This window comes from Neolamprologus multifasciatus, chromosome 15 (assembly GCF_963576455.1).
Source record: "Neolamprologus multifasciatus chromosome 15, fNeoMul1.2, whole genome shotgun sequence".
In the NCBI taxonomy this organism is placed as follows: domain Eukaryota; kingdom Metazoa; phylum Chordata; class Actinopteri; order Cichliformes; family Cichlidae; genus Neolamprologus; species Neolamprologus multifasciatus.
The window spans coordinates 34800066-34813336 of record NC_140453.1 but is presented as its reverse complement, the minus strand read 5'-3'; the positions used below and the strand labels follow the sequence as shown (position 1 = coordinate 34813336).

General features: G+C 40.2%; 1 protein-coding gene across 2 annotated transcripts in view; it reads right to left on the bottom strand.

Annotated features, from left to right (window-relative positions):
• Positions 1–3007: 3007 nt before the first annotated feature.
• kank3 (KN motif and ankyrin repeat domains 3) overlaps positions 3008–13271 on the bottom strand; it is a 37210-nt gene continuing 26946 nt past the window's right edge. For both annotated transcript variants that reach the window (XM_085133177.1, XM_085133179.1), the window contains exons 5-12: positions 12563–12665; positions 12168–12392; positions 11940–12030; positions 11309–11528; positions 9580–9726; positions 7899–8095; positions 6260–6361; positions 3008–3844 (exon numbers count right to left, since the gene is read on the bottom strand). In XM_085133177.1, coding sequence (XP_084989303.1) covers positions 3782–3844; positions 6260–6361; positions 7899–8095; positions 9580–9726; positions 11309–11528; positions 11940–12030; positions 12168–12392; positions 12563–12665 — 1148 coding nt within the window. In that variant the 3' untranslated portion in view covers positions 3008–3781. The remainder of the gene's footprint in view (positions 3845–6259; positions 6362–7898; positions 8096–9579; positions 9727–11308; positions 11529–11939; positions 12031–12167; positions 12393–12562; positions 12666–13271) is intronic.

The following is a 13271-nucleotide window of genomic DNA, read 5'->3' as shown; positions in this document are numbered from 1 at the left end:
AAAAGTGGGATGAGGACAGATAAAAAAGAAAGACAGACAGAAGAGTAATCTGAAGAAGTAAAAGGAAGTTGAAGAAAGAGGCGATAAAGAGGGGTAAGGGGAGTGAAGGACATGCAAGGCTGAGAAAGAGGGAGTAAGCATAAAAGGGAGATGAGCAGCACTGGACTGAAGTTTGAAGGGTGAGGGGGGAAGATTATTAAGGCTTGCTGTTTTTAGTTGTGACAGGCGATTGCTTACACAGCTGGCTATCTAGCTGAGAGGGAAAATGAGGCATTTGTTAGAAAAAGGAAAACATTGGAAAATAGGCAGTGAAATAATCCGGTGTTTAGATGGAAAGAGTTAACAGGTATTCATGAATATTTATCTGCAGCCTTCGGCAGCTCCAGTGACCTGGTTAGACTCAACGTCTGGCCACAGCCCTCATGGCGCCTACATGGAAAGTGAGAGAGCGGTCTGAAATGAAAGACGATTAAACACAAGATTAAACCTCACTCAGCTGACTGCCTTGTGCTGCGGAAGAGGCGTAACTGCTGATTGTCCGGGTATGTAGACTCAATCTTACAAATCAATGAGCAAGACTGCTTAAGAGTAAAATATACAGTTGTGAAAAAGAAAGTACACAGTCTTTATCTCCTCAGGTGCTTGTATTGCTAGGCCTTATTATTAAATAATGCTGATCACAACATTTTAATACAAAGACTAGAATACACCTTTGACATAATCATCACACTATAATGATCTTAGCTTATGTATGTTCCCCCATCTTCTCCTAGACAACTGGAGCAATCATGATGAAACATTGCTTAGGGCACTGTGAATGCCAACATCTATACTGTGTATACAAATACTTTATACAGATCCCACAAAAAGTTCAGTTGAGCACTGAACCAACATGTGTGCATACTGCACGAGTTTGCTAGTTAAAGGAAATACACTGAATGAATTTGAATCATTGTCTATCTCATAGATTCCAATTTTTCCATATAAATGAGAAATCTCACACAGAAGTTAGTCATGGAGTTCCACAGGGTTCTGCACTAGGGCTGGGTATCATCACTGATTTCCAGAATCAATTTGATTCCGATTCGATTCACTTCAATTAGATTCGATTCAATTCAATTCGATTTGAATCTGGGAAATTTTGCCTCAGACAGTCAGAAATATTATAATTCAGATCAGTACATGAACATATTTTTGTATCTATAAAAAGAAAGACTTTATCAAAGGTGTGAGCATCACAGCAGATGCCTTTGTGTCAAAATAGCTGAAGATAAAACACAGAAAAACATGAAGGTGATTTTCCTGGCCTGGGATTTTATAAAAATATTCTGCAGTACATCAAAAACGAAAGAAAACCATTAATCAACACATGAACATTACCTCTGAAGTTACAGCGGTTTTATTAGAGACATGGCTAAGCGTTTTGCATTTTGCATAATTTTAAAAAGTTTAAATTTGTTCAGTATTGAACGGCAGAAATTAGGTTTTCTTTTCGGAAGTAAGTAAAAGGGAAAGAAAAAGTGGCCGACAGCGTTGTAAACAACGGTAGACTTGTGCGTAACAAGCAAGCGAATAATGAAGAAAACCGATTTTTAGACAGGAAACTGTTCATGAAGTACAGAGAGAGCAAGAGGGAGGGAGAGAGAGAGAGAGCTGTGCATGAAGTGTGATTTTATCGTGGTGGAAGCAAAACAGTAAAAGTCAGAGGGAATCCATGATGATGTTTATGTGAAGCGTAGTTTGGATCTTCTTTTGCTGCTGGTTCGGTCAATATTGTTTGGAGAGAGATAAAATTATCAGCTTTAGAATCAGCGCAAAAAAGGCGTAAACACAAAGCGCAGACCCGCCGAAACATCAGAATCAGCGAGCTGTTGGCTTTCAGCCCCGACCGTGTCCATGCCATCGGGTGAGAAAGCCACATCTCACTGATTCTGATCCGTCGGCGGGTCTGCGCTTTGTGTTTACATCTTTGTGCAGAATCCGTGTTCCTGCTCTCATTCACTGTTTTAGCTGTTTGGTGGTTGTCAAAACTGAGATTCTGGCATTTCGGGCAAAATAAATTTATATTAAAAAATCGATTCAGGATTTTAATGAATCGATATCACGTTATCCAAGCCAGAATCGATTTTAATCGATGAATCGATTATCAAAACCCACCCCTATTCTGCACTAGGACCAAGACTTTTTAGGCTATACGTGCTTCCCTTTGGTAATGTCATCAGAAAGCACTGTATGTTTTTATCTATGAAGTCAGATGAGACAATCAGGAGTACTAACAAGGATTACACAGAGAGACCCTAATCCTCAAATATTATCTTCTCTTTATTGGCTCTATATTATACCAAGAATTGAAATTAAAATCCTTCTCCTTGCATACAGAACTATCATGTTCCATCATATCTTAAATACCTCAAAGTACCACATTATCACAGTGCAACGCGTCACACTCAGACTGGAGGGTAACTTGTGGTTCCCAGAATTTCTAAATGTAGAATGGGAGGCAGAGTTATCAGTTACCAGACCCCTTTCCCAAGCTCCCAGTTTGGATTCCTTGACCTCAAGGTCCAGGTCAGAAGTCAAGTTTTTCCAAAAAAATCTTGCAGACTCAACTCAAAAAGGATGTCACCTAGAATTTTTAAATTGATACCATCTAATATCAGCTTTTTTAAAAACTGTGTTCAAACGGATTAGTCCTGTTTATCTCCACTCGAATGTAACCGTGTAGCTCCATAGTTCAGTGGTTTACCTGTTTGTCTAATTAGCAAAAGAGCTCTCATTCAATTCTTCTGGTATTAAAAACAAAAAGATTATAGCTTCCAACTCAAACATGTGGCACTCCTTGCTTTTAAAAACACCAACACCCACAAACTTTTATGTAAATATGTTTATTTTAGACAATAATATATATATATATATATATATATATATATATATATATATATATATATATATATATATATATATATATATATATATATATATATATATATATATATATATAAACAACATAATGCACAGACAGTTAGTCCAGACTATGACAGTTAAGGTTTACACATCGGTTAGCCAGGAAAGGAAGACTACAGAGCAACATTCATTCAGTTCAGTCACGCTGGACGATGTGACGTCCATGTGATGATTTTTGATGACATTGGGGTATAACTGTACACTGTGCGCACATATGTATGGAAAACCAATAGATGTATTTTTTGGATGTACATTATGTGGTAATGATGTGTTGCCCTTAATAGTAAAATATTAGTGGTGTGCAAATGATAAATGTAACATCTCAAGGCATGTCATAGAGAAAATAAACATATCTTAGAGACCTAAAGTAAATAATAACCATTGAAGAATTTTATGGAAATATAATATTCTCTTAACAATATTTTGTACACTGATCAGCAACAGCTTTAGTATCCCGGCTCTGATTCGTCGGAGCCTGAAAAGGGATTTCTGGCAACAGGTTTTTTTGGTTCTGTGGGTTTTTGCAGGCGGACTCCACATGTTCTTGAGCTGCACCTCAGCAGTTTTTGTGGTGTGGGAGTCTAAATTTTGTCTATCGAGTGACATAAGCCAAATCAAAGCTGACAAAGTATATTAACAAAATAATCCAATTATTTTTCACTTCACTCGTCGGTGTTTATGTTGTGGCTGATCAGTGTAAATGGAGGACATGGCAAACTATAAATATGCGTTTAAGTAAATTCCAGTGGAGCTTTTCACAGCTCATATCCAGTTATGTTTGCTGGTGTGTCCGCCCCAGTTAGCGGCTTTGATCGTGTCAGTCTGCAGGCCAGCACTTGTGTGGGCTCGTGGGGCTCCGTGGCTGGGCCTTTGGACTCCCCTGAAAGACAACATAAAGGACAGGGTTACATTTTAAATGCTTGATGGTAACGATTGTATGCATTCATCGCCTTCCCAAGAAGACCATAGCTTGCATGACTGTGGTGACACCTAAAGGGGGCAGCGGTGCACCTTCATTTAGTGTAGCCCACACCCTAACTATAGCTTGGAGCACTGCAGCGGAACTGATCCTACCACCTTTAAATACAAGAGGCATCATTCACTCCAAGTTGTTTATAAGTGTGACCTAACTTTAACTAACTCGCACGCTTTATTTATTAGATTCAAAGGTGATCTTACAACCCTAAATTTAAACTTGGCCAGCTACAATGTGAAATATGTGCATTAGGGACACTGTAAGTTGCATAATATAAAAATAGCTGGGAGATAGGAGCTGATAACCAAAAAGTCTCAAAGTTACAAGGCGAACATGGGGGATTGGGGTCGGCTTTGTTTTGTAAAGGAACCGCCTGGCTTCTCTTTGAAGTGCTGAATCGGTTCTGCTGATGTTGGATGACTTAATCAAATTGTACTGTACTTTACAATCAGATTTGGCAAAAGGGAAATTCTCGTGATGTTTGGCCCAAATCACTGTATTATAGCGCTCCAAACATTTTGAAGAGACTTTCTTTGAAGCGGGCCCGCTCAGAAGAAATAAACATGCTGATTTGGTTAAAAATGATAGCTTTTGTCATCAGATGTAGCCGTGATGTCGCATAGCCTCATTCAAAGTGTGTAATGTTGAATTTTCTGTTTACTGCTGGTGTGATTATTAGAAAAGTGAAGCTCAGTGTTTCCCTGATGGAGAAAGAGAAACTGTTTTAAAAACTATTATAATTTTGATTCTTGAAAGTGGTCCTTCTTAGCCGATAAACTTAAGCAACAATGCAAAAACAATGTGAGCATCACAACTAATTCTAACCACCCTGTTCATATAAGATGGGCCAGACTTTGTGAAGAAGGCTTGTGGCATTTTATTAGATTTTTATGCAGAAGGGCATTATTCTTGTCACAGGGTGGCATGTGACCTTTATACAAAACACACAGTGCTTGTAACTATGCTGTGTTTCTTGTGTGTTGTTGCCAAGTCATTCATGAAATCATTAAGATTTGTGAGTGAATCCTGACTTTGAAACTGCTAGTTTGGATACCTCTCCTCTAGACTAAACGTGGCCTCTGTCTGGTTTGATCCCAGGAATTGCCAAACCAGTTCAGTCCAGGCTATTTTTAGCTCCTTTTATGGTGAACTTCCTAGGGAAATGTGTCAAATGTGGTATTAAGGAGGGGAAGTTTGGTCTGATGTTTGAAATATCTTTCCATTTTAAATAGTTAGAGAGCAGGATTTGTTTTTCCACTGCTAACTTATTACAGCTTTCTGCCCTATTAAAATTAGGTATAGAGCACAACAGTGACCAACCTTTTTTTTTTTTACTCATGTTCTCCAGTGAAGTCTGAGAAAGTCCTTAAGTAATGAATTTTACGCCTTGAAACGAGCCAACCAGCTACGAGGTGAATTGTGACCAAAAAAAAAAAAGATTTTATTTGGATAAAAAGAGTCAAAGATACTAAGACTGTGTACCTAATTAACATTGGAGGGACTACTCATCCCATAAAAATTAAAAATCCCAGTTTCCACAGCAAATTACTTCCAACAATCCATCCATACTCTTTCACCTACCCTTATCAAGGTTGCGCGGGGGGGGGGGGGGGGGGGGGGGGGGGGCTGGAGCCTATCCCAGCTACCATAGGGCAAGAGGCAAGGTACACCCTGGCCAGGTCGCCAGCCTGACGCAGGGCTAACACAGAGACGGACCATTCACACTCACATTCACACCTTTGGACCAATTTAGAATAATCAATTAACCTAACCCTACTAACAACATGTCTTTGGACTGTGGGAGGAAGCTGGAGTACCCAGGAAGAAACCACACAAACAGGGACAACATGCGAACAGTGTTTTATGTGTGGTGAGTTTTATGGCTCATAAGTCTTATGGAGAATATGAATGGGACTTTTACTTCCTGATCATCACTGTTGCACTCTATAGCAGTGTGCAGAAGTGTTCCCTTAACTGTTACATTTACTTTGGATGTTGAGCCAGCCTTACTTTTTGTTCTCCATTATTTTTCTTTGTTTGCGTTCCACTTTAGTTTGGCCATGAACACACGGTGCACTAATCTACTGCTGTGAAGGAGGCAAAAAAAGAAACTGTTTAAACGCCTTTGAGTTCTGCCTCCAATACTCAGCTGTCCCTAACAATTCTTACCAGTTTAATTACTTCACACAGCATGACAAGATTATGTGGAGATTATGCGGATTTTCCCCTTTAGCCTAAAATAAATCATCTGTATTTGAGAAAGTGGAGAAGAAGGAGTCGGGAATAAACCAAAGTCCATCTTTGATAATATGAACTCACCGCAGCAGTCTGGGTCTTGGCATAATTCATATGAGCGTAGAGTAGCACAGCTGTGTCGTTGTGGGATGCCTCCAGTGCGATGGACAGAGCATTGCTTCCATCCTGCAGACAGACAGCAAAGATGGAGAGAGACACATGAGTATCCAGGAGAGCTTTTCAACTAGAGCAGAAAGCTTTACAGTGTGAGAGCAACCATGTGATACACGTTATGCACAGTTGCTCTGTTTTCCAGTTGTTTGGACAGTTTTGTTATTTCTTTTACCATCGTGCACCTTTGCTTAACCAGTTAACTATGGGACTTTTATTGCTTTATGATACGTTTGACTGTTTATGATACAGGAAGACAAAATGGTCAGTTTGGAGTTATTTTGTTGGCCAAAGAATTTAAAGTACAGTGCCTTGCTACTACCTTCAGTCTGTGTTTGACCTCTTCATGTTCTTTCCAATAGTTTGGTTTTACGATCCTTTTTAAAAACCAGTCACACTGCTGTCAGTATACTTATCCTTATTTGTGATTGGTCAGATGCTGGCAGCACCACAGTTTTCTTTTGAACGAAGAGGGGAAAGTTGATAACTAGCTTCATGTGACCGTTTATCCTGACCGCTGATTTTGGGGTAAGTGAATCCAGATTTCGGAAGTTACCCTAGGTATGTTGAACTCGCTTCATCTCCTCAGTTCCCAGACATGTGCAGACTGGGGGATGCTGCACAGCGGTCAACGTGGCCAGGTCCCAGCTTTCATAAAATGTGCCAAGAAATTCAAAGTGAGCCAATATATTTTCTCATTTTAGACATTTGATATGTTTTCTAATATGAGCTTGTTAGATTTGCAAATCGTTGCTTTCCCTTTACACTTTAACCATGGTCCCAACATTTGAAAATGGGGTTTGTAGTAACAGTACAGCTTAATATAACAAGTGAACTGAAAGTAAAAATGGTTCTGCAGTCGTTACTGTATCCACTCAGCCTTGCAGTCAAACTTTGTCACGCAGTTTTGTGTTTTCAGCGGAGAGGGGAGGTGGGGGCTTTTCCTTCCACCCCCCTCAGTCCAGCTGTGCTGTACTGAAACCAGGAGCTGCTTGCACCAAATGGCCAACTCATTCTGGCACAGATGTTAATGCTCAAATATCTGTCTGTCTGGCTTCTCTTCAAGCATCTACAGAAATCCACTGTAAAATCACTTTAAAACATACAAGTGGGGAGAAAAGCAGGAGTGTTGAGCAGCAAAGACCTTTGCTAGCGTTAGCATTTAATGCTGCCAGATTTTTGTATTTCTTTATGGGTTAAGTGGTGAAAAATGCAGAGGACCAGTGTAATGCCTGCAGGGCATTGTGTCTGAAATCTGCAAGTGTGTTTTCATTTTTTTTCCTCTGGGGTCCAGTCACTGTGTTTCCTCTGTACAGCATCCGTTTTAGTCTAATCTGATTGTGACACCTCAGCTTTCTAAGAAGAAATAGAGAAAAAAGAAGAAAGGAAACTACATAGACGAGCAGTTTCCTGAGAAGAGATTAAGCCAAATCCCAGAGAAGAAAGCTCCTGGATGTTTTTTGGCAGCCATCAAACAGCTGGCTTCAGTGTTAGGCTCATGTTTCTGTCATTGCATGAGCTAGTTCAAATGCTTAAATTGTAGAAGTCTTACGTTATCCACAATGGATATGTCGCACCCGGGCTGTTCCAGGAGCAGTTTGACGATCTCAGTTCGGCCGTGCTCACTGGCACACATCAGAGCCGTCGATCCCTCATCGTCCTGCACGTTGACATCGGCTCCACACTCGAGCAGCGCCCGCACCATCTCCTGACGCCCGTGGCTGACTGCTAACATTAATGCCGTCTGGCCTGCCTGCAGAAGTAAAGAATTTTAAATGATTTGGATTAACGAGGAAGCTTCTGCCATTTAAAGCTTGAGTGTTCAGAAGACTTCAGACTGCTTTATTTTTGGATAAATGGCATTCCTGCATGGTGCACTTTTTCCTTTTACTGCTACTGCCCAAAAACAACCCTCACATTTGAGCATCGTGCACTCTTGGTCATTCACTCATTTACTACTCCTCATATAACAGACAGTTGTTTACTCAGTAGCAGGCAGTAAATTAAATTCTAGACACATAATTTGATTTTGCAACGGCACTTGCAGGTGCAGTCAAACAATGCTAATTTTTGCCATCTATGAGATGATTCGATCTTGCCAAAAAGAATCAGAGAAATGGACACTTGTGCTAAAATCAGATTTTTTTAAAGGGAGGATGTCTCCCTAAAGTCCAGCTACAAGAAAAGCTGCCACAACACACTGTACTTGAGAATCAAGACGGCAACTTTGCAAGAAGTATACAAAAAAAGTCTTCTGGCTGTCTGATTAAGCACTAAACTGATCCAAAATGTAAATATAGCAAAAAATATAGTCTGAAGTCCTTACCCAAAAACTGCATTGCGTGACTCGTGCTTAATTACCCACAGCAACAATAACAAGCAGCAGTAATTGGTTTTATAGACAGTGATGCTATAAATTCGGTCCTATGACTTGGCAGCGGAAAAACCCATCAGGCGCTGTGTCAAAACACATACACTACTCAGCCTGATTAGATCAGCCGGGGAATGAAGAAGACTTCAAGTCAACAGCTTCTCGTGAGTGGCTTCTGTGTCATGTTAGGCTCCACATTTGCTAAATCTAATCGGAGATATGCCCAATCACACCGCAGGTTTCCAGATTTAAATGCAGTGTAGTAGTTTATTACAATAAAGCAGCTCCACCTCGAAATAAACAGGGAATAAAGAAATTACAGTAGTTTAAAAACAAATTCACTCATAACATTATTTTTTAATTATTAAATGTTAATAAGCTTTATAAATCCAATTTGTCTGCTTCACGTTTGTCCTTTTTTGTATAGTTCTTTTATTATTATTCCAGTTTCTTGTGTTCAAATCCATCTAAACTCATTAAACCAAGCCCACAGAGCCAAGACTGCCACATTTAAATGATAACACGCTTCTGGCTGATGGAGCTGACTACACATTCACAGAAGCTCTTTGTGAGCATTTCTAGACATGTTGCTCATTCATATTTCTCCAGGGCTGAGGTTGTTTTTCTTTTTATTATAAAAATAACTAGTATTGGCATGTTAAAGTCACATGAGTACTAAAACTTTCTTCCACAAATTGTTCCCATCAAATCTTGTGGAATTTCAAAATAAAATGAAAAAAATAAATGAGAAATACAGGATATAAACTACTAGCATACGAAAGAAATGGCTGCTTCCAAATATCTGCACATTCATGTGGCATGTTTGTCCACTTTAAGAGCTGGATGATGAACTGCTGATGACTTGCCTGGCTGGCCTTGGCGTTGACATTACCCTGACTGAAGAGCTTCTTGACCACAACCATGTCCTCCTCCTTCTTCACAGTTGACAGAGCAGCCAACATGATGGCTGTGTAGCCCGCCTTGTTCTGCTTATCCACAGAGCACACACCTGTAGGAGATATGCTTATCACTTATTGAAGCGTTAGGACAGGACCGTCAGCAGGTACTAGGTTAGTTGACCAGTGAATAACACTGAAATGCCAATGAAAAGCTGTCACTATGTAAATAGTGTATAAAAAGTAACAATATATTCCAAAGATGGCGCTTTAAATACATTTGTTGCTCGTGACTGAGTAAAAATGAGTTTTGTTGTGGTGGTATTCTGATTACCATTTCTTTAAAAAGATATCATCAGATTAGGAAAAGCATAATATGTTCAATTTATATTTCGATCATGTATATCAGCACTTTGGCTGAGACTTGATGTCTTTTAAATGTGCTATATAAATAAAGATGATTTGACTTGACTTGACACATGGCGAAAGTCTTTAAAAAATTAGGTGTGTGCAAGTAACCAACTTTGTGATCACAATAACTCAGAACAAGAACGAGACAACATAGGATTTTCAAATTGATACCACAGGTCCATCTATTAGGAGGCTGTCAACTGTCAGTATTATTTATTTATTGATACTCTTGGCTCTGCATGATTATGTAGAGATGGTATATTCTTAAGAGTGTCAACTCTGGCTGTGTGCACAGCAAACCCACCCTCTTGCTGTTTAATTCAATTTTGTTTTATTTATACAGCGCCAAATCACAACAACAGTCAACTCAAGGTGCTTTATATTGTAAGGTAGACCCTACAATAATACATACAGAGAAAACCCAACAATCATATGACCCCCTATGAGCAAGCACTTTGGCGACAGTGGGAAGGAAAAACTCCCTTTTAACAGGAAGTAACCTCCGGCAGAACCGGAGGGGGGCCAGTTGGAGTCGCAGCGGATGGCTGCCCCTCCCTGAGACTGGGAGGCCATCACTCCCAGGCTCAGGGGCGGCCAGATGGCTCCAGATGTTCAAGGCTGCTCCAGATGATTGGCTGGTCCTTGAAAACCTTCTGTTTGCAAGGACCAGCCAATCATAAGCAAGCGCATTGTAAAGGAAGCTTGCCTTCAAGCGAGAAGAGTTAAACACTTGTACTGCACACGCCATCAGTTTGAGTTATACATTGGATGATCTGAAGGGCTGTCCCTGAGGTCCAGTATAACATTTACAACTATTTTGAGATATGAATCATGCAAAGCTACTCTAGCACAATAAACACAAGGAGCTAGAAATGAGTGTTACCGTCCATTTTAAATTCCCCTTTATATCTGCCTCAAACATTCATTATTTTAAATGTATACACAGCCACACAGTGCAAACAAGAAAGTTCTCCTTGACTGTTAGTTTATTAAACAAAAGGATAGTGCTACACTCACTGAAAAAGCAGGTTTCATTTCATTGTTTACTTCCTTTGGCTGCACATTAAGTGTGTGCTGTTTTTTGTTTTTCTTCCCATGAGGCATGGTGATAAGTTCGACAGGAATTATAAACCCCATAAACCGAAAACGGCCAATCCTGCCTAGCATAAAGTGGACACAGAACCACATGTTGCCTGATCTTATCAAACCTCAAATCAAGATAGTAACAGTGCGCAAACATTAAATTCAAGTCAGGATTATCCTTCTCTGAAAGCTACTGCTAACCTGTGTCCAGCAGCAGCTCCACCACACCAAAGTTAGAGTGAGAGACGCTGTAGTGAAGAGCTGTATTCCCATTGCCATCTGTCATGTTGACTACGTGCTCCAGCAGCATTGATGACACCTCGGAGAACGCCATCAGGTAGTCGGAGACCCGCGGCGGCTGAGCCATCTTCGCGCTGGAGATACGAAACCACTCTAGTTGGACAGTGTGTGTGCTGGAGAGCTGTAGGTGAGGACGGGAAGTGATATATACTTATAAACTGCAGACAAATGCCTGAAGTAGATCGGCATACAGTATAGACACAAGTAAAACTGCTTTTGTCTCAAGTTTTTAGTAGCCAGTTAGACCCAGTGAATGAGTTTTTCTTTACATGATGGCTGTTTTTCTACAAGGCACACTTTAGCAGTGATGAGGTTAACACTTTACCTCCCAGAGTTCCTACCAGGCAGTCATGAATCACTAATTCAAGACACATTTGGCACTTTCTCAGAATATTTTTGCTATATAATCAAGAGAAGGAGCAAAAAGTTTGATTTTAAACACTTGCATGATTAAATATTGCCTCACTGCAGGGGAAAGCATTACACGTGTCCCCTGGAGGTAAAATTAAAAAAGAGCAAAGCAGGGACGCACCACTTCCTTACTCTTCAGTGTTTTGAGGTCATCGTTTAGGTGGTTCTTCAGAATGAGACAGGCTTCTCGCATTTTTGAGCTCAACTCAAATCTGTGACAAAGCAGACAAACGTGTGAAGTTGGAACAGAAATAAAATCGCATTTAGAGGATAAGGCCTTTTGTTCCCTCCATACATTACACTCTAAGTCAACAAAACTACATTTACTTTCATTTTCATAACAACCCACTTTTCTTTCACACCATCAGATGAATAATTTGCAGCTCTCAGCGTTTCCTCATCAGTGTCACTCTCATCCAGGTTAACGTTTCTCTCCTCCTCTGACGTTTCTTCCTCCAAAGCTGCCTCATCTTCTTCAGTGCTGTCCAAGCACTCGCCTTCGACACTTTCTCCAGAAGAACTCCCATCTTCCTCCTCTTCTTCCTCCTCTTCTTCACTGGACGTTGATTCATACCTGGAAGAGCCAAATATCTCAAATATCTCATCTCTGGCTCTTTATTTCTCATTTGTTAAACCTGTCACCTGGTCAAAGTGTCATTTCCCTTCTCGAGACTACTTGTCGCCACTTATTTTATTTTTGCAGAGGTAAAAATAAAAATTTGGTTTCACATGACAGTAACTCACCCTCCATTTAGAATACCAACAAACTGCAGGCTCTTCTTGCTGCTGCTGCGATTCTCCCCTGCGTTATTCCCGTCTTTCCTCTTCATGATTGATTTCAGCAAACCTGTTGCCATAAAAGAGGGAAAAAAAATAGTGAAAATGCTTGGGCATGAGCAGAACGTGTCTCACACACAAGCAGAAGGTTCAATGAGAGATGCAGGCAGCACAGTTAGGCTGCAGTCAATCAGCATTAGTGATGACAACCAATCCACAGATGAGCCATTCAGTTCAGTAGTACATCTCCCACTAGCAGCACACTCGCTAAGCTAACATAGCCTGAAAGAGGCTAGCAGGAAAGCAACAAGTGCTTGAAGCCAACTGACTCAAGCCATCCAAACAACCTTTATTTGTATGTTTGCAGGAGTTTCTTAAATTTAACTGCAAACTGTGATCAAGTGAGCTGAAAAACTGAGCATTGACAACAGAACGCCTTCTCTCGCTCTCACTATCGGTATGTTGCATGTAGCAAGTGTGTACTATGATCTTGTGTCGACTTTCAACTAAAAAAATTTAGATGCCTAAATTATGACTTCAACTAAAATCAAAATTAATACTGCTAATGGGAATTTATTATTTTTGTTACTTATTGTCTTACTAAATAATTTGTGATGCTGAGCCTGACATTGCCTTCCACATAAATGATTCAGCCTCGTTCTAACGGTGATAATTA